General features: G+C 40.1%; 1 protein-coding gene across 1 annotated transcript in view; it reads right to left on the reverse strand.

Annotated features, from left to right (window-relative positions):
• The window catches only part of LOC124254949 (adhesion G protein-coupled receptor L3-like), a 73,800-nt gene that overhangs the window by 5,240 nt on the left and 43,529 nt on the right, over positions 1–25,031 (reverse strand). The window contains exons 5-17 of the mRNA XM_046688786.1: positions 24,098–24,913; positions 20,876–20,976; positions 19,126–19,320; positions 18,560–18,743; positions 15,563–15,682; positions 15,203–15,396; positions 13,871–13,923; positions 10,972–11,095; positions 5,694–5,797; positions 5,072–5,174; positions 2,671–2,824; positions 1,843–1,909; positions 647–713 (exon numbers count right to left, since the gene is read on the reverse strand). Coding sequence (XP_046544742.1) covers positions 647–713; positions 1,843–1,909; positions 2,671–2,824; positions 5,072–5,174; positions 5,694–5,797; positions 10,972–11,095; positions 13,871–13,923; positions 15,203–15,396; positions 15,563–15,682; positions 18,560–18,743; positions 19,126–19,320; positions 20,876–20,976; positions 24,098–24,913 — 2,282 coding nt within the window. The remainder of the gene's footprint in view (positions 1–646; positions 714–1,842; positions 1,910–2,670; positions 2,825–5,071; positions 5,175–5,693; positions 5,798–10,971; positions 11,096–13,870; positions 13,924–15,202; positions 15,397–15,562; positions 15,683–18,559; positions 18,744–19,125; positions 19,321–20,875; positions 20,977–24,097; positions 24,914–25,031) is intronic.

The raw sequence follows: 25,031 nt of genomic DNA on the forward strand, positions 1-25,031 counted from the left end.
TTTGTTGCTTCACGCCGCAAAATGCCAGCTACATGACGATTGTCTGTACATATTCCAGCCTAGATCAGACAATCCTGTGATTGAGATCATGAGCATCGATCTACACAATTGAGTTATGATGGGATGCATCAAACAAGTCAGCCAGCGAAGACCAATTCTAACCCGGATTTTCAAGGGCAGCAAATTGGTCTCTGATTCCGTGGAGCAAGAAATCACCAGTAACCCATGCATGATGACACAGCAGAACTTAGGTAAACAAATTGCAGTAGGGGGGTTCGGGTGAGTGAGTTTAGTTTTATGTCGCTTCTTAGCAATAATCCATCAATATCACGGCGGGGGACACCAGAAATGGGCTTCACACATTGTACCCATGTGGGGAATTGAACCCGGCCTTCGGCGTGACGAGCAAATGCTTTAACCACTAGGCTACCCCACCGCCCAGGGTGATCCTAGTGTGGCTGGTTTAGCTCATCGCCAGCTCAGGTAACCTTGCCCCCTCTACACGCAGCCCAGACAGGTAGTGGGACTCCTTAGCTCCACGACTGATGACATATTGCCGCCATGTTCTAATTATACTTTCAGATATGATATAATTCCCTTGCCATTTTAGAGGTTTGATGGTACCAAGATAAGTTTCATTACTCACCAAAAGTATCAAGGCAACTGGACCAGCGAAGCTCCAAATGAAGAAACGGTCCGTTGTCAGCCAACAGCTGAAACAAATACAGTACATGTCTGGTTTTAAAATTAGTTCCATTAACGTCAAGTGTGATTTAAGCGGAAGAGTTATCTTTTCTTTCCAAAAGGGTTTACGCCGCCATTGATGCTAAAAACGAGGTTCAGGACTACTTAGTGAAAGGACGTCGTAAAAAATAACATTCTGACGAGAAACGTGCATGTTTTGTTTAATTTATGACCACATGTAAAAGAAAATTAATCGCGATAATGATGTCTGAAGGTTATGAAATATAAAACGTCAGCGCCAAAAAATAACCAGTTTGATTATCTGCCGGAACAGAGTCAGCTGAGCGAAAGGTAAGATGGTGGGGAGATATTAAGTATAGATTACTGAAAATCAATGCTGGCACCAGTTGTTGGCACCAAGGGTTAAGCATTGCCTGTTGACAAGTATTGCTAAGTTTCTGATGAAGGCTCGTAAAATTAGAAATGTATAAATTTCAGTCAGTATTCTACACATTAAGATCCATATGTTATTTCTTAGATATAGTATGCCTATACACTGTGCAAAAATGTCAGACACTTTACAAAGCAAAATTGTATGATTGTTACAACATACTGTCACTTTATGACACTTGTGCAAATTGAAAGATATATTTCCTTAGATATATTCTACAGTATTATAAACATGTTTTAAGCTAGTCCAGATATAATAGCTTCCAACCTCCAACTGTAACAGGGAGGCATAATACACTGTACTGTAATAGACTCTGTTTATATTGCTATACCAGTAGTTGAAGAGGAATACCATTTAATTGTCAATGTTTAAAAGATGCATAAGATAGAATGTTTTCCACCATACCTATATATTGGTAACCCGTATAAGGATAATTTTGTTAGACTTGTGTCATCTAAGGATGATGTTTTGATAAGTATTGCTACTTTTTCTTTAGAAGGGTATATTATGCCTGTACATTGTGCAAATATGGTTCCATAGCTTTCAAAGGCAATAATGTATGATTATTACTGGTTTTACCAGCATCAAACAAAATGTAAAATTATTCTGTAATGTGGGCCATGGCCTTATATACTGAAATAAAACTGTCTGTCTGTCCTACCCAACTCGCTACTCACACAAGTCTCATTAAAGTGAACGTGTCTTACTATTGGTCTGTTCCATAACCTTGGTAGTAGAAGCCCGCAGATATAGAGACAATGATGAGAGGAATACCTGCAAAATACAAACATAGAAGGGTCCTTGGATCTCAGTGCTGAACGTTTGCAACGTCACATTAATGGAAACCAAAACAACAGAAGTTTAAACACTGTGAAATAAGACACACATTTTAGTAATTGTTGGTAACAAATCACTATATGGAACCTAAGCTAATACAGTGGAAGCTGTCAAAACCGGCAGCTGTCCAATCCGGCAAGTTGTCAACACCGGCATATAATCTCAGTCCCATCCGTGGCTAGTACATTTTTCATCATTTAAGAGTTCTGCAATCTGGCAGCTGTCAATTCCGGATCTCAGCATGAAATGAGCCAATCGAATATGTGTTTATACATAATTTAATCTTAGTACAGTATGGGTATACTTGTACATGTAATTAGTGTGTATACAGAGAAATTGAGAGAACCACGTGATACAACAATGTATATTTGACTGACAAAACTGGTTCAGTTCTAGTCATAGGTAACCGTGACAGGTCTACAATAAGACACGCTGTCTAAACCGGATTATTTCTTCATTCCCAATGTGTACCAGTTTAGACAGCGTCCACTGTATATCCTACTCAAAAACGTTACAGAACACCTGAATACTTTGATTGTGACTATTTTTAATCTAGGTATTGTTCCTCACAGCATCAATTATTCGATTGTCTAATTAAGACATTTTTATTGACAGATGGCAGGAATATTTCTGAGTGTGGCGTTCAACCTCAAACATCACCCCCTTTAAACTGATGGGAAACATTACAAGAGACCCACCATATCCAGTCATGTAGTAGTAGGGAAGACGTGACTTGGCGGCATCGAACACCTGGACCAGCATGATGACCATGTGGATACCCTCTATGAACATCCACATGAACACGCTGAGGAAGAAGTAGTGCAGGAAGCCGGCGATCAGAGTGCAGGCCAGCTGAAAACATATATACAGTCAGGTAAAACAGTGTGAAAGATATCCATTAGCACTCAGGGCCTAGATTTTCGAAGCTCTCTAAGATAGTCGTAAGTGCCATACATTAACATTATCTTACGACTATCTTAGCGCTAAGAGAGCTTCGAAAATCTAGGCCCAGGTATCAGGATGAGTGATCATTTTACATCGCTTTTAACAAAATTGCCGCAATATAACTTCAGGGAACACCAAAACTGGGCTGCACCTATTCTGCAATCTTGGAGAATCAAACTCGGATTTTCGGCTTGACGAGCGAGCACTTTAACCACGAGGCTACCTAACGCCCACAACGAATAGACAAGGGATAGTTTCACAGTCCGTGAGCTATATTGTTTATCCTTAGATTTCCTCAGGATCAGAATGTCCCATCTCAGTGGGGCTCCTTTTCTGTTTAACTCCTTGTTTCTCTAAGAATTACATATTTTCAGAGACCAAGCGTTAGTCTAGGCATAGACACATCAAATTGGGTAGTACAATTCATCCACGAAGTCTACCAAAGAATATTAGAGTTCGTTAATTCAGAAACTTTGGTATATGGTCTCTTGATAACTTTTTTTTTTTTCGAAATTGCTAATTTTTCCAAAGGCCTTATGGTAGAGGTGGCCTCAGTTCGGTAGCTCTCGTTAATCTTCGGTATGACACGGTAAAATTATCAATGTTTATTATCGACTACAAAAAGATACGAAGTAATTCCTCGAATTACATAAGGAACCTTGTGTCTCGCTGATGGGAAGCTAGGGCGTCTGTTTTGTGATTTAGTACGTCGATAACGTGTATACAGAAACATATCCATGGCGTTGAATGACGTTGTTTACGTCGGCGAAAAATACGCAACCTTCGTCTGAAAACAGCTTTGTATGATGAACTCATCGCGAGGCTGATCAGTGCACACGGCCCCAATGCACGTTGGAGATGGAGAAACGACAAGGTATTTGTTTACTACTGCACAAACGCACCGACAGCATCGTTACACGAGGTTTCTGCATCTTCAGCGAACACACGGGAGGAAATACGTATTTATTTAACGCTGATTTTTTTAATTCCTTCTCGTTGATCCAGTGTCAGGATATAAAGATAACAAACAAAAACAAATCTCGACAGATGTCTGGAAGTTAAAATGTGTACATGGGAGCTGACAGATTTGTCGACAGCCTGGGGAAGCAAGACGGTGCTGTGCAATATCTGCTGTTGTGCAAGGGAGGGGTTAAGCGTATGGCGAGACGTAACGGCACTCAACCTACTTTTACCGTTAGTCTTACGTTACCGAAGTTTGTGTAATAGTGTAACTGGAGATATGTATTTCAGACCACCAAGATCCAGTCAGAATTGGTCCCAGAAAGCTACGTTGGTCGTTCGCGGCGGACAAAGTGCATCGGGTGGCCAGGCTTGGTTACTTGCCAGGCCTAGATTTTCGAAGCTCTCTTAGCGCTAAGATAGTCATAAGTTAATGTTAATGTATGGCACTTACGACTATCTTAGCGTTAAGAGGGCTTCGAAAATCTAGGCCTTAGTTCATAAACGTCATCGTAACCCGATTAATTACAATTAATGCAGTTGTCATCTTAAATTGCAACAAAATATGTTTATTTTTGTCTCGGGCGTTTGTTGAAATATCCCAATATGCTACTGCAAGAGAGCCATATTGGAAATATGCCTTTCGGCTAAAGCAATTGCTAAAAACACACACACAAAAGTATGATATATATGCGTATACTAGATGTCACTTATGAAGTTGTGGAATTCAATCATAAAGGTTGGTTGGTTTGTTGTTTAACGCCGCACTCAGCAATACTACAGCTGTATGGGGGCGGTCTGCAAATAATCGAGTCTGGACCAGACAATCCAGTGATCAGCAGCATGAGCATTAATTATAAAGGAGAGACCGAGAGAGTCTTGGTTTTCTTTGTATGGTGATTCATAAGCCTTTAGCTACAGCAGCAACACCAGATTGTTTTATGAAAACACTTTGCAACAATGTATATTTGGCAGACAATCTTATTTTAGAAAAGTCTGATGCATAATACTATTTTCAAGAATTTCCTGGGAATATTCCCCACCTCCAATGGTCGTTCCCTTATGTGGGATAAATGACGCTTGGAAATATTTTCGACATACCCTTAAGTAAGGACACCACAGATGAAGAAATCTGAACTGCTTTACACCTTTCCAACATATTTATTGACATGCTTCTGCTGTTGCGTCACTCACCTTATTTTCCGTTCTGCTGACACCCGTTATAAATAGAATCTCTGCAACCCACAGACACACCACCAGATTCTTGTGTATGGAGTTCCTTTCTCCTTGGAGCGATCTACAATGAAGGTTACAGAATATGTCAAACTGCTATAAAGAGCTACAGAGTCTCATGTTATTTAGTTTGTGTTGTTTTGTCTGGACCAGACAATCAAAAGATCAACGTTATGAGCATCGATCCTCGCACACTGGAATACGATGACATATGCCAACCAAGACAGCGAGCCTGACCATCCAATCCCGTTAGTCACATAATTCTAACCCGGATCTTCACGGCTTTTGAAAAACATGCAAGGTATCAGTCGTATTGTCGCAGGCGATGTAAGGACAACACTAGACTAAGGCTTAGTCTCTGAATATATATAATTTTGATAGTAACAAACAAGCTCATTTATATTGAAAAGGAGCCCTAGGGAGACCAGAGATTCTGAACCTGAGGAAATCTAGACTTGCTTTATTTAGGGCTTTAGCACTGCAGAGAGGGCTTGGCAGTAGGGAAATTAATGTGGTTCAGGGACTGTGAGACAGACTAGGACAACACTACTACTACTGTTATTATTGTTGTTGCTATAGTTACCCGAAGCAGGTGAAGGTGATCCAGCTGGCGAAGAGACAGAGGATGGAGATGATGCAGCCTACCAGAGTGATGAACTCCAGCAACATCTTGTGGACAGTGTGCATCTGCAAGGACAGACTCAGTATTTAGCATCATATTGCAGCTGTGCCCTCGTATACTGTGCGACGTATATAGACAACTGGCATTAATTACCAGTATTGAAGCAAGACATCCAAACGTAGGATATCCAAACACAACCTTTGAAAATTGGTAATCGAACCTGGGTCTCCGCTCTGACGAGTAAGTGAGTGAGCTTAGGTTTACGCCGCTTTTAGCAATATTCCAGCAATATCACGACGAGGGACACCAGAAATGGAGTTCACACATTGTACCCATGTGGGGAATCGAACCGGGTCTTCGGCGTGACGAGCGAACGATTTAACCACTGGGCTACCCAACCGCCCCGTTGAAAAGCGTAATAAATGTTATGCATCTGTTTCTTGTGTTGGGTGGTACCCACTTTGCACCAATAACAACTTCCCAAACAGTATCCATGTTGAAAATCGAACTGACCTATCATCTGAAAGAGCTGACAGATCAACCACTAGGTTATCCTATTTTTAATAGACACTATATATAACTTTAATAGACACCCGATACAAAATATCCGAAAAACCCTTCAGCAAGTCTCGGGCAAGTCTACATACATCAGTTTCATATAATGAACAGATACCCGGGGCTTCGCTCTATCAAATATTAAAAGACGTTTAACAAACAAGAGTATAAAGATTTTTCATTTCATTCAATGACGATGATGATTGTCGGTGCTGTTGGTGTAAACGATGTCTGGCGGCTTCTGCGTCCAAGATAAGAACCTCGGGCGCTCACAGCTGCAGCCGTAGGACCACATCTTACGAACACTTGTTACAGCCCCAGACCAATTCCAGAACAGGCGGATTCCCTCGGTGTCTACTCAGCGTCCGGGGATCGGGAAGAGAATAAATAACGCCGACAGTTGAATTTCCTCCCCACCCCTTCTTGTCCCCTCCCGACCATCTGGAGCGTATTTGAGGCATGCAGTGAAGGGACTGGATTCTGTGCCAGTAGACTTCCCTGGGGTAGAGACCTGGGAACGTCGGACAACGTTGAAGGATGGAAAACAAACATCTTGTTCGACGTCGGTAAAATCTTGGGGAAACAGTAACAAGCAGTTGGGGGTACAATTAGGGTTGTGGATGTGTTGGGTAAGGGAAGACAAGGAGGCAGTGGGTGGCGGTATTGTTTGTTGGAATTGTTTAAGAAAACAAACAAGGGAATACTTTTGGTTTGGGAAAGCATTTGATAGAGACGGATCGGCTTCGAAGAAACATTCTTGGCATAAATAGTTATACTGCATGATATAAATCCAGAGACCGAGCTCCCAGTATCATAGGGGGCGGTGGGCTAGCCAAGTGGTTAAAACGTCCGCTCGTCACGCCGAAGACCCGGGTTAGAATCCCCACATAGGTACAATGTGTGAAGCTTATTTCTGCTGTTCCCCGCCGTGATATGGCTGGAATATTGCTTAAAGCGGCGTAAAACTATACTCACTCACTTACCCAGTATCACAACGAGGACAGGCGGGTGGATTTTATATCTTTCCTTAGGGTTCACATTCGCTAAATCACGAAGTACATTTTATAATAATAATAATAAAAAAAGATACTTAAAAGTAAAATTAAGACATAAAAGATTTTGCGTTAATGTAGATTTAAAATATTAAAAATAACTTAAATGTTTCGGATACTGTGGCACATTATTAACATGAATTGCGAGCTAATTTCTACAAATCTGAGTTACTATATTTCAGCAGCCTTCCAGTTAAATAGCAGGCTGGACGATAGTGAGGATTTGACTGGCCAAACCGGGGATTAATAGCATGAACACCGATTGATCGATGCCATCGGGACACAACGATACACATGTAGTCAACAAGTCATGACATTGTAACGATTAAATTCAATATATGTCCCCCTTTAGGGTACCAGGGACCTATTTTACCCGGAATTCGCCCTTATGTGTCCAGTGACAGTGAGTGTACAGTGTTCGAGCGATAACATAACAGAAACATAGTATCTGTAAGGGAAATCGAACCCAGGATTCCGGCGTGGCGAGCGAACGTTTAACCTCTGAACTGGCAACTGCCGGTATACAGCTATAGACAGTAGCTCAGCCTAGGATTCCTGTTTGTAATCAGAAACCTGTTTATGATCCAATTCTGCGCATTACGTTTGTCACTAAGGTGCTTCTAAATACTTCTACCACATCAACTGTCAACTCGAATATACGATCCTGTCCGAATCTAAGGATGGTCCTCAATAATCGAACACATTCGTGTTTGAAAGACTGACTGACTGAGTTTGGTTTTACGCCGCTTTTAGCAATATTCCAGCAACATCACGGCGGGGGACACCAGAAATGGGCTTCACACATTGTACCTATGTGGGGGTTCGAACCCGGGTCTTTGGCGTGACGAGCCAACGCTTTAACCACTAGGCTACCCCACCGCCCCGTGTTTGAAAGAAGCCAATGATCCTGGTATCTGCCCTTTGACTCTTGAGATATGATACAGATGTTGATGATACTATTCTTGGAGCCCTAACAGTAAATCCCTCCCTTAAAACGGGAGCCACCTGATTGTACAATAAACCGTATCGAAATACTTAACGCTTCAACAACCTCTTAAGTTACGCCCTTTGAAGCGGACGGGATGGGGTTCTTAAACACGTCTGAAATCATCTGTTTAACTAGGGCGGACATCGAAACGATCTGACGATGCAAAAAAACACTTCCACCACGTGTTTCTATAGATACGGCGTCGCTCTGTAGACGTTGAGGCATAGACACACGATCGTTCCGAGTTGCACCTTATCATCAAGGACAAGATATGGAGCCCAGTCTACAAGTGGTTGCTCGCATTGGTTTCTTTGTATTTTGACACAAACTCTCGTGTTTCACGAGAACCTCGTGAGATCTGGGGGAAATCATTGAGAAGTCACTTTACGTCGTTTAGATAAGTTTATCTTCAGTTTATTTACTTCTTATTGCTCCTAACGTAGATTACGACCAGCTTGATTGGAGTGTTGACTCCCAGTCCTTGAGAGCTGATTAAAAGGCTGTTCGTACAATAGCCTACTGTTGACATGAGTAGGGCACTGTTGCTCATATCATGTTGATATACAACCACGTGTGTATTGATCAATAAATAACAGGCTAACTACTTCGACATTTGTGGCAGGTTTAACGTACTGATTGCTCGTCAATTAAACAAACCCTTTGGTTCAGAATAGAACTACTGTACTTCATAATAGTTAAATGGGGGATCTTGAAGATCACGTGGTTGCATCGTATATGTCATCGTGTCCTGATGGCATAAATCGTGATTCAATCACCGGTTTGACTGGTCCAGGTTCAGGTATTTACGGTTGCTGTGGTGTAATATGCGTTAAAATACATGCGTTCACGCATTCCCAGTCCGGGATCGTTGACATCAAGGCAACAACATTCATGGCCTGGGTAAAGCATTCAAAACGTGTTTTGATAGAACGTGGAGAACGTTACCACATTTGACGCATCAGTAACAAACATTATGTTCTACGCAATTCCCTATTTAGACATACATGTATGCTCCCGTCTTTTTTCAGGAGGGCGGTTGGATAGCCCGAGTTTGATTCCCCACATGGGTACAATGTGTAAAGCCCATTCCTGGTGTCCTCCGCCGTGACATTGCTGGAATATTGCTTAAAGCGGCGAAAAACTGAACTCACTCACTCTTTTTCAGATGAAACTTTGACTTGCCTTTGCACGTGTTTGTGACGGGTGCCAGGAAAGGCTCACCTTTTCCAAAACATCACTAGTTGATAGCGATTTATATACACATGTTCAAGATACTACCAGAATGATACAAGCAGTCGACTCTGCTTTTAGCAAACAGTTCTTTTGACAATGTAAATGATTTTTGTCACTATAATCTGATTATTTGAGATCCGACGTGAAAGTCGACCGCTTCAATGGTAGGGCGAGATAAGACAGTAATTCACTAACTATTCGCCTGTAATTGAAAACCAGACATTCTGATAAACAAGGGAACACATTAACAACTTGGCTACCACTCGCCCCTTGAAAACAAAGGCAACTGATATCGACTAACGTGTAGGCCAGGATCTTGCCAGCAGGCTACACTCGTTTTAACATCATGGATACGGTTAATTACAGTAGAGATTGCGACTGTGGAATCTTTCAGGTAATGAAGCCAAGACATTATCTCTGAGTATAAATATAGAAATTCACCACTAATTCCTGATTAAATTCTTGTTTTCCTTACTTAGACACTGAGGGTCCGGTGTTCATGAGTGTGTAGGTTGCCTTGGCCCAAGTCAATATTGTGTTCCGTAAACTGACGTGCAATAGGATGTACGCACCTGTTGTTTTTTTAATATTTATTTATTTATTTATTTTTTTTTTTTTTCACATCATTTTTTATTCACTTCACTTGGATACACTTTGTATGAAACAATCCGTGGACAATATAAGGATTGGCATGTCACTTTGTTTCAATTTCCACTGGGGGAAAAAGAGCATGTAAAACTGGAGCAATGGCAGATACACACGGGGTATAAGCTATTTCATTGTCACAATCACAGAACATTTTGGAGTATAATCCATTTTCTCTCAAATAAATTCATATTGAAATTTTTCTAGCAATATATTTATTTATTTATTTAGGGGTGGGGTGGGTGGGTGGGTGCGTGGGTGTTGTTTTGAAAAGTACTTTGATTGTGACTTACCAGTCAGGACCATTGTATACATTGCAACATCAGAGAGGAGCGATAAACGTGCCATTGGAATGTCGCAGATGGGGTTTTAAACAGCCATATTAAACAAAGCAGGCCATCAGACTATTGAGACGCGTCAACCAAACTGACCCGACATCTCAAAGAACCGGAAGACCGGGAGTGACCATCCCGCAAGTTGCGACTTCTAAAGGGCAGATAATGCACTTACGGACATTTTTCAACCATTTTAGAAGCAGACGAAATGTCGAAACCGGAAGTCATGAGACTTCCAAAGGGATGATGATACCTTTACATGTATGTACTTTTACCAGCCATTTGAAATCAGACGATATGTACAAATAGTAAGTGGTCTGTTGGATGAGACTTTAATAGGTGGCAGAATACCCTTATCTTCTTGTTTCACTCGTTAACGTCGGTTTTATACAAAAATCAGAAAGAAAACTTAAATCAAGTCTCTCACTCACCTCTACTCCTTCCACGTCCATCAAGATAGCAAAATTGGTAAGATGGTCACATTTGCACGTGGTGTGAGTGTTGTTTGTCCCGGCCAAACGGCAGCCATCTTGAGACCAACGACCGTAGCCTTTGCTGAAACATAAACAAGAACACTATAGCTAAGACAAGCAATATACTATGGCGGGGCGCTTTATTATCGTCTTGTCAGTTTATTGACAGAGTATACATAGAGAAATTTTCGCGATAAACTTCAAGGAAGACCAGCACGAGATATTTCTTCTCAGGTTTATGAGGAACAAACTTGATGGCATTTCATGATGACATGCACGAATGAGGTGTCTAGATATGTCGACTACAGTGGGATACAGAGGCCAATCCTCGGCAATTTGGAACAGCCAGGCCTTATGTAGCCTCTTACTCGCATGTCTGCTTGACAAACGCATTATCTCTGAATATATAATTTTGATAGAAAGACAAAATAAAATAATTCCTTTTAAATTGAAAAGGAGTCCCAGTGAGATAGGAGACTGAACCTGAGGAAATCAAGACTTGCTATAGTTAGGGCTTTAGTATTGCAGAAAGGGCAGGGTGCAGGGAGGGAAAAATGCGGTTCAAAGACTGTGAAACAGACTCGCTGCAAAAGTACATAAAATTAACTACAGGTCTAGAAAATGGTTTGAGTGTGTAGAATTTGTTCGTTGCTCAACGCCATAATAGTTCAACTGACTGACATGACTTTCCAACTAATCACGTTTGGATAAGACGATCTTGTGATGACAGAACGAACATCGATCGTGGGATCTATTCAGAAGGTATTCGCACTCAGTCTGGTACTGGCACTGTGCAGGCATATTCACAATTCAAAAGCAAATTCAACATTTTTCAGTCACCACTGAAAACCTTACATTTTGTTTCTCTAATGAATGGACAAACCACTTGGGACCCACAATAGTGTCCAATGAATTGTATAATTTTCTCAGCATTTTCACTATCAGTTTGTCTTATAAAAACGATAACATTGCGAAGTGTATAAGAAGGTGGGCGACATTTTAAAACTATATTCTGATTCAACAGCACCTCTTTTGATAAACAAACAGATTTTTTTAACAGCATTTTTCAAACAGCTCATGGTAAAATGAAACAGCTTTATCAACAGTTCATCATGGGGATGTCCCTATGTTGGTGAGAAAAAAGAAAATTGTTTAAGTAATAAGTCGAATTATCAGACTGAATTCGATGTTTTGATAAAAATGACGTCACACACACGGACATCAAACACCAAGCATAAACTACACGCAGCGGCCGACGATTAAATGTATTCCGTTGTCTTTGACAATGATAAGAATGTCCTGTTATGACTCGACCAAGCCTTAGACTTCAACCATGTCCATCAAGCACTTAAGCTACGTTACCAAGAGTACATATGACATATTTAACCTTAGATGAAAGTAATTAATTAAAAAACAGAAACATCAAAGGTTCGGCGCTCTTGACACTTTGGGCGGTTCCGGATATTCGATCCGACTTTTGAGTCCATTCTTATAAACTGCTTTCTACCAATCAGTAATAACACTTCTATCATCCGGATGATAAATTAAAATCCGGAACAAAGTTTAGACACTCAGACGACGCGCTGACACAAGTCTAAGTCCGCCCCCCGTCGCAGACGGCAGGAAACGTGGCGACGTCGGTCTTTGCCTGCTGGGGCATATACACGTACACTCTCCCATAAACAGCAGCGATAATGATAAAGGTTTAAGTTCCAGATACGTATAATTTGCAATTGGAAGATCCCGGCTGTGGGTGTGATGTTGTTCTAATTGAATGACACATATTTTGGGGGACAGTCTCTGTCAGTTGTCGAAGGTTTTACTGAAATGAAATTATATTATATTGAAGTTTCAATTCTTCTTCACAGTTGTCTCGAAGTAAGTCATCATTTTGCGGTTTGCGAACCTCGTATAACTCGAAGTATTATATATGTCCCTTCGACATAACGGTGTTCGACTATGTACCCGTTTTACTCGAATGTACAGTTGTCTCGAAGTAAAAAAGCTTGATCCATTTGTATGCTTTCTTTATTCGCCATGTTGCGGTTGTGTCGCACCTTGGCTAACTCGAACTATTATGCAGGACTCTTCGACACAGCGGTGACTGACTCCGGTACACCGAGTTTTTTCAGTTACACAGCCTGTTAGCTTGGTGTGAGACGAAATCCCGAGATTTTCAGTGTTTACCCGGGGTGGTGGAGTAGCCAAGTGGTTAAAGCGTTCGCTCGTCACGCCCAAGGCCCGGGTTCGATTCTCCACATGGGTACAATGTGTGAAGCCCATTTCTGGTGTCCCCCGCCGTGATATTGCTGGAATATTGCTAAAAGCGGCGTAAAACTAAACTCACTCACACACTCAGTATTTACCCATTTTGGTGAGACCCACGAGCACGTTTATGGGGACAAACGTAGAAACATAGTCAGGCTGAACCGGAATTCAAACCCATAATCAACGGTTTCACTAAGGACGAAACTTGCAGGGCACAGCGGATTCTCAGAATACTTGTGAGTGAGTGAGTTAGTTTTACGCCGCACTCAGCAATATTCCAGCTATTTGGCGGCGGTCTGTAAATAATCGAGTCTTGACCAGACAATCCAGTGATCAACAGCATAAGCATCGATCTGCGCAATTGGGAACCGACGACATGTGTCAACCAAGTCAGCGAGCCTGACCACCCGATCCCGTTAGTCCCCTCTTACGACAAGCATGTGTTGCTGAAGACCAATTCTAACCCGGACCTTCACGGGTATCTCAGAATACTAAATGAACAACTCTAATTTAACAACGGTATATATAGGGCATATCAATGTGACAACATACATACTCTTAACGTGTATGGTGACTCAAATATACTTACTCTTGTCTTATATCCCAGAAAGAACACTTTGGCGTGACTCCTCCAGGTATCTCCTGCGATAAAAACAATATTTCAATAGTTAAGTACAGTCGACAATGTGCAGCATTTCATCAAAGTAATAAAAGTGAATATGGGCCCACACTGCTTTTCATGATATTTTAGTTATACCACAGCATGTGATACAAGGCTCCACAAATGTACAGACACTGCGAATAAAACCCAGACTTCAGGATCAGGAGCGAATGCTTTAACCTTTAAGCTACCCTTGATATTTACCAGCCACGGGCTAGCGGGCCAGTGGCTATTTCGCACACTGATTCCAGTGGTGTTTAAGGAGCGCTTTTCTGTGATACCAATATGTGTTTATCTCTGTCAAAACTGATTTCCCTGAGGAGATATTGATCACTACTGAACAGACAGTGAACAATTCATCTGTGAACAAATACTGATAGTTAAACCTTAAAGGTCACTTGCAACGTAAAACACAACTTTGCAGATTCTGATACCTTTCGGTATGGACTTACCGAAACAAATCGTCAAAAATGCAAAGTCAACTTATAAAGTTGAAAAATAACGCGATGAAAAAAACCGCGCGAAATCGGAGTTCAAACGCTTCACTAATTTTCCCCGACTTTTCGGGGGACAACTGGTTTCAACAGCTGGGCTGCGCTCATAGCAGGTGCGCAGTGAAATAGGTTCTGTTGATTGCAAAATGTTATACACAAAAAAATGAGCATGTATTTGCAAAACCCAACATCTCTATATATACACACACAATGAGCCGTGGGGGCATCTGCAAATGAACCAGCCGTTACACTTGAGTGCACACCCACCCTCTCTGACTGGGTTCGGTATCCCGGCTGCTTCGTTTCTTGGGAAGTAAACCCAAGTACACAATATTGCACTTTCGATTTGCGATTGTACGCTTATAATTTTGTTTATATGTATTTTCATAAGCAGCAATGTATATTATATGTCATGAATAAGTGATAATTGTGTTTTAATTATGTTTGATTTTTTGGTTGCATGTGACCTTTAAAATCAGTAAGTTCAAAATCCGACCATTTTCACGCTGTTTATGAATATTCCTGTTGGTCAAAACGGGTAAATGAAAGAGAGAAATACACCGTGTTGTCAGTCATATGAACAGGTCTCATAACTTTGGCAACAATTTTCATTTGCATTTACCAAGGGTGCAGAATAGTCCGATCATTTTCTCGACCTCAGACATCCCATTTGCAACCTGATTGGATGCGGACGAGACTGCGCAGTTCGACAGATTTTTTAGTGAAATATTTTACATCAAGGAAATACAACTCTGTATCATCTTACCTGAGTTAACTTCATGGTGAATGTAATTGGTTCTGATAGTTGTATGATGCCGTGACTGTCAGTTCCGATTGAGGCGCTAAGAATGCTGCTTGCGATCTTCGTGCGCGTTCGTTTTTCATCGGTAGCACTCGGCCTTTCTTCGAGCAGGTCCGCCATCTTGTAATGCGTCATAAACACCGCCTTGGCAAGGCCGCCTTTGAATATATACAGTGTGTTTCATAAAGGTGGACACAGGAACAACAGATTATTTTCTCAATGTCAACACTGAACGCATCAAGAAACACTTCTATTTTCAGAAAACCGTTCACTAAAAACGCTTCTAAGACCCCTGAACGCTCGATGTTGCTCTACATGGCTCACCTTTACTCAGTGACTTGAGGGTTCCAACAGGGATGGAGATGACGTTGTCTGATCCTTCGTCGTCGTATGTAAGAGCATCCTCAGTCATGTTCTCCACGTCTATCACGTGTAACTCCAGATCTGAGCGTAGAAAGGTCCATTATGTATACTTGGTTAACAGTGTAACATATCATTGTTGACATAACTGTATCTGTATGTAAAGTCGAAATTGTAATTATAAGAAACATATCTTTATTACTTAGAGCAATGAAAACCACTTATGATAAGAATACTTTACAACATTAATAATAAAATTATGCGAGTCTGAGGCCATAAAGGTCAACTTAATGCTTCTCATTCCACCGTTGAGTCAAATGCTGCAAAATGTACCACTGGACAAACAGAAAATAACCAGTAAGGTACGAGGAGTCGCGGATGATCTGTCCCGAGGGATAATCCGTAATTCCAAATTTCGACTGTGAGCTACTATTGTTTTCCGCCGATTTTTAGCAAGAAGTAACTGGCAGGGATTGACGTAAGACTGATGTTCTAACATGACCTTAGAACCAAACAATGTCTATAATATTACATTTAACCTATTTATATACATGTTCTTTTGACCTTAAAATACTATCCGTGTATTATCACATACACATTTAAACCAGACTATATATCATAACCTGTGTCATCTTCTAGATAAGGACAAACTTTATGGATGAACAGCTTCTTTATTCGGATTTATATTCATCCATAAAGTTTGTCTTATCTGATTCACCAACTTCAAAACATGCCATAAAACAAGCTTTGCCATCTTTTTTCATTATGTATTTCTATTTTTTTCATTTAGTCATATTACAATTATGAATAAATGCAAAATATTAGGAAAACCTGTTATAATATAGCTTTGAAATGAATGAGGTCGAGAATACGCATTGAATTCATGTTAATTAAGAATATTCCATATCGTTACTACATGTCATTATGGAGAATGGCCATGAGAAACGTTTCAGTGAATGAACGCTCATGAACAAATTTGAATTCTGTTTACGAGTCAAAATATAATGCACTGAAAAGGGAAAACACTCTACCACTTAAAACACAGAAATACGGTCTGTATGAAAAGCTGAACCTTTCATCAAAACAAGGTCATGAGATATGCTTTTAATGCCAAAATAAATTATGTCAACGCGAGTGGCCTCCACAGTAGATATGCACTGTGCAAGCACTTTGCTTTAGATGAAATACATGTGTATACCCTTCCCCCTAGAAAGCCACGTATTTCGGGAACATATTTATCCACAACATACCTCGAGGTTTGAGGTCAAAGCTTGTCTGAACTACAGCTTAGCAAAAGGTGGCGTTTCTTAGAAAACCCAGAAAATTTCATGAATAAAGACCCTATGTGTTATCTTTAAACTGCAAAGGCTCTTAAATATTTACTCAAAGGTTCATAGTAAAGCGCTTTCAAAAATTAAAACGAAATTGGGCCTCTAAGAAAATACTGAAATTTGAGCCTTTCTTAACCAAGACGCACATTGGGGGAGTGTCAGCAAGCCACAGGCGCTTTATCATAACACGACAGGTTTGACATTGTTTTACCTACAAAAAATAAACACGCCAGATGCACACAGATTAAAATTAATTCAACGCTTGTCCCACGCAACAGTGAATTCGGTCTTTCAAGAAATTAGTTTCCAGATCATATTTTATCTTTCCTAATTTTCTGTTGCTGATAAGAACTAGAAAGCAGGTTCACGTTTACCACGAGACAATGCGAGAAAGGATGGTTTTGTACCCTCTGGGGCGCCATTTGTTGAGAAAACCCGGATCTATCAACACAGAACAAGCACTTCTTGTGTCGACAAATACAAATCACTCTCAGTTACAAATTACTGTACAAAAACTTCAATCGCCGATAAGATTGTTTTGTGCCATACTTAAATCCCGATGAGTGAGACTGAAATGATAAGATTGCGAGAAGGTGTATTATAAATAACTATTTGAAAGTGATAAACCAGGGCGGGTGCATGTTGTCTACAAGGTTTCATTCACAATGGAACCGACGCGTTTCTTTGAGTCACGTTCTTTCTCCATTTTCAAAGAGCTTCATTCGACTCATGCACATTTGTTTGATAAAGCTAATTGAAACATTCAAGGTCAGAGTAAAGCTTTCAAAACATTTGTGGCAGTTGCTTTCTCTTAGTCTGTCTCACAGTCGATGAACCAAATAATGTCCCCTACTGCCTAGCCCTCTCTACAATGCTGAAGCCATAAATGTAGCATGTCTAGATTTCACCAGATTTCCTGAATCTACTGGGGCTCCTTTTCAAGTTAAGTAGGCTTATATGTTACTATGAAAATTATATATATTCAGGGGCTAATCTTTAGTCTAGCTTGTTCTTTGAAAAAGATATGAATTCGGACAAATTCTTAACTTTTAACAAAGGTTATATAGAATCGGTTTCCAATATTATATATATTTTAAAATCTACTATTATAAATAGAGTTCTAGTTTGTACATTACGGCAATGCCTCTCCATTCTCCTACTATTGGTATATTACTATATTAAATGAGTTTTAAAATAACATTTTTAAAATGCATCACCTTATTCGGGAATTTGTCTGTGTTTTGTATTTACGATGCATATGTTTTGTTGAATATCGCCAGAGGTTTTTCATGAAAAAAATATATCGTAACATATTCCAACATGTGTTATGATAACATTATAGCCGCATGCCTTCACATATGGGTATTTAGTGGCATATGATCTACCTATATACGACCAAATCTCCCATTGATTATAGCCGCATGCCTTCACATATGGGTATTTAGTGGCATATGATCTACCTATATACGACCAAATCTCCCATTGATTATAGCCGCATGCCTTCACATATGGGTATCTAGTGGCATATGATCTACCTATATACGACGATATTTCCCATTGCACAACTTACCGCATCACATATGTTGCACATATTTGTATAGTCGAAGGGGAAATATCAACTTTTACTTACCAATATTTTCATCCTTCGCTTCAATAACAGTTGGATGATCGATCACAGCTGCCATGGCAACTGTTGTTGATTCTATGGCAACCAAGAGATTGGAAGCAGATCTTGCCTTGTCCTCTGGTGCCATTTCTTCCCACGTGGACGACTTGTTCTCGGAGACGACGTTGCTGCCGGCTTTAACAACGTTCTGTAAATATACAAAATGGTTGACTTGTTACCATTAAGTAAAGCAGAAATGGTTCGATTTGCGGAATCGACCTGAGCTGGAACACAAACAAGAACAAAATGTGTATTCGGTATCAGAGGCCACATGGTTAAGGGCACAGTTAATAAGATGAAGCTTGTACGCAAGGACATGTCGGACAAATGTTATGTTATCTTAATGCAGTAATAATGATATATTAACGACCAGGTTTCTTCTCCAATCTTTCACAACTGTTTAAGTTAGCTTCACATCTTGATATCATAGTTTGATTATGATTATTATGGTGCGCGCATTTAACGTGAGAATAATGTAACATGAAGCCAAAATGACCGTCAAAGAATATAACAGGAATGTGCCAGCGTACCTTGACGATACTTTTCACAGCTTTCTCATCTTTGGGTTTGCTATCCTGGCTCTGGGTGGCGAGACTCTGAATGACCTTGGAGGTCAACATGACATCTTCCACCGACATTTCCTCCGTCTTGGTGACCTCCACAAGGGCTGTGGTCATCTTGACCTGTTCCTCCTCGTTGGCCTCCTCCACAGACGCCTCCAGCACCTACATCACACAGAAATGTTGGAAATCTAATACAATAATACCATTACAGTCGACTAACCAGGGATATGTTTTGTTTCTTGTTTAACGTCTCATGGAGACTCGAGTGTGGGCCAGTGGTTGTACAATGTCCCACATCGTTAGGATTCCATTACAAGTCATCAACAAAGTCACCAAGCCTGATAGGTCAGCTTCTTTGATTGTCATTCTAGAAGTTGAGGAGATGTATAATGAGGACAATTTTTATGGATATACAACTTCATTATTGCTTGCTTGACAACGACATTAGAATTTCTGTCGATACGTCGCCTGTACAGAATAAAGAAGACTTAGTTTATATCCATCAAAATTGTCCTCATTCTCCTGATAAGTCAGATCTCGTAAAACACAACCAAATGTTTATGAAATATTGCCAAAGAAAACGAAAAAGACGAAAAGGCAAAAGATGATGCCGATTATCGATTCTGTCCAACGTTAAGGACATCGTCTCAAGGCATGACTGATTAGTTGAATAGAATATAGTGTTCCTTCTGCCACATATTCAATTAAAATGTTTAAAGGATTAGGTGCATTCAAGGCGGCACACCCTGTTGCTACATATCCGCTTCAATAACGGAGAGTCTGATCAGAGTACTCTGTAATTAGTACTAGACTAAGTACAGTTACATGAAGGTTACATGGTTACGTGGCGACAGCGGACACTCCATACTGCTACATGACACACGTCAGCCAGGATGTAGACTCAAGCGAACTTGAGATGCTTTCTTCCCTGTTTCCTGACGCACCATCTTCTGTACCATATAATACTGATGGGCTTGTTCCGGGTGTGTGTGTTGGGGGAGGGGGGAGTCAGGCGGACAATGGGGAGGGGAACCGGAACGGAAGGGTAGAGGGCAAGGACAAGGGTACTGCGATGAATAAATATGATAAGGAGCAAGGTCATTCGGCATGACCTTCCTGTGTCCCATAGATTGAAATATCATGTAACCGAAGTTCCCTGGTTCATTGAAATGTACTGAACAAAACAATTAAGGGAACATAAATATTTTTACATTTATTTTCTAGATAAGATTGAGCCCAATTTCACACACACACCCTCCAAAAAATCCAAAATCAAACAAAGAAAAAACAACAATAAAAATACAATAAAAACAAACAAAACAAAACAAACAAACAACAACAAAAAACACAAACAAACAAAACAAAACAAAACAATCATTGTCCCCTAGTTTTATGTTCAGTATATTATGCTCGAAAGAAGTTTAAGAACACATAATTTTTCACCTGACCATACTTAATCATTCATATCATGAAAAGTCGAATGAAAACTTCGTGTTCTTTGAGTTCAATGAGTTCTTTGAGTATTTGGAGCTCTGTAGTTCTAGAGGCGGAGTAGCAATTGTAATATTGTTAAGGTTTTGAAGGAAATATAATGTCTCATCGTCTCAAATGATGCATCGAGGAAATGAGTTGTGCCGATCATGTAACAATACGATAAATACCATCAGTATTGGATAGTCAGGCATAGTCTTTGTCAAGTGCAGATTAATTATGATACCTTTTTGAGGATCTTTTTGAACTTGGGAGAGGCACATCCGGCCAGATTTGGTTCTCCTCGCCAACAGGTCGGGTTGCTGCCACATCGCCATGTTGCAGTTCCTGATGAGAGATCAAATGGTATGTACATATCTTGTTACGTATTCTATCATACTTACTGTCGGGCAAAATAAGTATACCTTTCAAAATTAAATTTGACAAAGAGGGCGACTGTTGACAGCGTGACGAGCAAACGCATTAACCACTAGGTACCGCACTTACTACACCTAGTGTAGTTCTTGTTTCCTTTGAACACTTTGCCTACAGGGGACAGTGAGTATGAAATTCAATATCTTTAACTTTAAAATATGCAAATCTGATTAAGGTGAGCTAAATTTAAGAGAGACTGAATTAAATCTACGACAAATCTGACCCGTATTACAGAATAATCGTTCGATTATCAAATAACTTTTATACTTTAATGTAGTGTTACCCATCACTGACTTTCAGGTATTAGGTCATACGATTGTCAGTGCTATTTTGCCTTCAGCACCTAACTGAATTTGTTTCGGTGGTAAATCGAGACTGGTTGTTCTCTTGTGTTAAAGTTAGATATTACGTCAATCTCTCTGTGAACACTGCTCTTCTTTCCATGAAACGGTCTTATCACTTCGACCGTTGTAATTCGATGTTCAAGTATGAAAGATGTGTGGATCAGGGCCCGCTTATTTGTGGTCGTATCATTGGATAACAAGTGCGTTTTTTCATGTTCATATGTTCATATTTCCCCACTACGTAAATAGACGAGGAACACACACGGTGTGTGTGTGCATCTTTTTATGAAAACAACTGTCGCTCATCCATGCTACATAGCTTCACAGGCTTGACAAAAACAGATACTTCGCCGATCTTCGGTGTAAACAGACACAAAATGTTTTTATCTCAATTTCAGAGCCCAGAAATAGGCAACGTTTTTCTGGAATAGCCTCTGTGAAGCTTTGAAAAATGATCTTCCGTGTAGAATATACAGCGAAACATTTAATGCGAGCTAAGACGACCTCTCACACGTTATATTTCAATATTTTGAGTTGGATAAAATACGAAAATTAATTTCATGAAGAATGTCCATAAATGCTTAATATCAATGTACTTATGTAGTTTTGCTACATACCATCTCTATATCGAAGACAGTATGATACATCTCGTAGGGGACCACACATTCTTTCAAAACTAAAACCTTAAAAATGGGGCTCATGTGATCACAATGGATGCTAGATATGAATATTAGTTTGAGAAGTGACATAGTAAAAATATCTGGACCAGTGAAGATCCGGGTTAGAGTTAATCTTCAGTAACCCATGCTTGTCGTAAGACTAACGGGATCGTGTGGTCAGGCTCACTGACTTGGTTGACACATGTCATCGTGTCCCAGTTTCGTAGATCGATGCTCATGATGCTGATCACTGGATTGTCTGGTCCAGACTCGATTATTTACAGACCGCCGCCATTTAGCTGGAATATTGCTGAGAGCGGCGTAAAACTAAACTCAATCAATCAGTCAAGTAATCAGTCAGTATATCTACTTGTGATATTGATAATAGGTTGTGCTGAGTAATCTTTTGCTCTCTCCCATTGGTTTACAGACATTTGAGTATTAAGCAGGGTTTGGAACGAACGCTTGCTGACTGTCTTCAACAACACTTTAGCCAGTAGATCTCTGGTTTAAAGGGGACACGAGTTGCCTAGTAATCCATGGCGCCATAGAGATTTAAACCCAAGACTCGGAACTTCTAACTGTTCTACATTAATCAGACTTAACTAAATACTGTTCAAATAACTCATAACTTTAATAGAATATTGAAAATACATAAGCCAAAGCTGGTATCTACATTACCAGCCGCCATGTTTGACAGCTTGTCTATCTCCTAGCGGGATCTCGCGAGAGATTACAACTCTCATTTTTCCAATGTTTTATTATTCTTAAAAACAAAACAAACTCGATCCTTTCCAAATATGAAGAAGATGCCCTGTGATTACAACAAAGCTTGGCGAACGTCGGACATTAAGATACAATCTCCAGATGTCAAAAACAATTTTCTAGCTGTCAAAATATACCAAAAAAGTTAAACCGAAATATTCAGACTTTTTAGCGTCGTTTAGGGTTATTTTTTCCTGTATTCGGAACCAGAAAGTTTGCAGTCAAAACGCCTTATTTCTCCCCATGTTTCTTTAGAATGCCAAATAAATTCTGATAATAGGTTTGGAAAAATATAGATACGGGTGTGTATGTGATAAAAACACACATTGCACAGAGAGACACCGACCTCACCACAGAAGAATTATTTTTACAATTCAAATAAAATATGTTTAAGACGGGTCTCCGGGGTAAAAACCGAGACAACTAAAAACACTTTATTTCTGTATAAAAGAAACGCATTTGTCCCAAGTGACTGTACTATCTGATATGTTAGTTTCACAGTTGACATGACTTGAACTCAGGCGACGGGGATGGGGGATAAGAGAGGTCATTCCCCGAGGAGGAAATATGACGTTTAAAACAGCTGTGGAACTGAGGAACTCACGTACTTCGTTTTTTAATATTTTTGTTCTGTGTGCTTGCAATTCCTGTCATATGTGCGCGACGGGGAAACAGGAGATCGGAAATGGCGTTTGTCAAAGGTTAATGACGTACATTATTGAAAATATTCACGACGCGCACGCATCTGTGCCCTGTTGCCATATTATTGACAAGGAAAAGTTGATACTCAGTGTTCAGTTATTCCTTATTCTCGCATGTTATAACTGAATGGTGAACATGAAACCAAATAATACTTGTGAATGACAATCTATATATTACACTTTTGAAGTCACTAAATATATCTTAATGATAATCATCATTTAGATATCAATAAAACACAAAAATCCGACAATGTGTGTCTACTTAAAGCTTAAGGCTCAACTCAGCAATATTCAACCCCTAAAACTGTCACAGAAAATGCCTGAAAAAAATTGTGCTTTATTTTGGTCGGCCACATAAAATACATTGTTGCAAGGAATAGAATTAAATGCCGAGACTCTATAAGTTTTAACGACAAAAAAATGTCTTGATTTTGAAGTTGAAGCTAGAAAAAAATACTTGCTCACAATATAAATCGCCCCTCCCCTGAAAAGAAAAGAAAATGCATAATAAATTTCTTTCTTCATCCCACACCCCGAATATCGAAAGTTAGTCCTTTCTACTTACCAGAGCCACTTCTACATTTTATTTCAGCGAATGTTCCAGCGACCGTTGCAGGCCAGTTCATGTTGGAGGCATAGGCTTCTGGACAAGTCGTTGCACCCCTCTTATACTGCTGCATCAAGGCTGCGCTGGCCATGCCGTCACTGTTGACGGGCTTGTTATTCTCAGTCAGCTCAAAACATCCATGAAAGGGAGACAACTTTTCCTCCCAGGTGGTGCTGGTGAGCACGCTTAACGTCGTCCTCCAGTTTGGTACTGGCGTTGTTGGAGGAACACGAGAAGTCTTTGGTGACGTTGATGTGGTCACTGTTGGTGAGGTAACAGGCTTTGTCGTTGTTGATGAAGACGTTTCAGGTTTAGATGATGTTTCCTGTTCGGATGATGTTTTAGATGATGTTACTTGTTCGGATGATGTTTTAGATGATGTTTCCTGTTCGGATGATGTTTTAGATGATGTTTCCTGTTCGGATGATGTTTTAGATGATGTTTCCTGTTCGGATGATGTTTTAGATGATGTTTCCTGTTCGGGTGATGTTTTAGATGATGTTTCAACAACTGATTGTGTTTCCACTCGTGACGTTGAAACTGCTCCTGGTGTTGTTTGCGTTTGTGTTTGCGTTTTTGGCTGATCCTGTGTTGTAGGTTTTTGTGCCTCGGTGCTTGGAACTTCGGTCGGTTTTGTCGTAACTACCTGTTGTGTGGTGGTTGTAGTTGTTGTTGTTGTTGTAGTGGAGGCTGTAGTTGCAGACGTTGTAGCTATCGTTGTGCTTGTCGACGTGACGGCTTCTACGGTGGTTTGGAATGTAGGTCGTTGGGTTACTGAAACATGAACAATTATGTGCATACCTTAGTTTAACTTTTTATAAAAAATGTTTAAAATACTTAATTCAGATATAAATACACACAGTGAAGTTCAGAACTAAAATAGATGAACTGC

The sequence above is a fragment of the Haliotis rubra genome, unplaced genomic scaffold (assembly GCF_003918875.1).
Source record: "Haliotis rubra isolate DU_JTF1 unplaced genomic scaffold, ASM391887v1 Scf588, whole genome shotgun sequence".
Classification (NCBI taxonomy): domain Eukaryota; kingdom Metazoa; phylum Mollusca; class Gastropoda; order Lepetellida; family Haliotidae; genus Haliotis; species Haliotis rubra.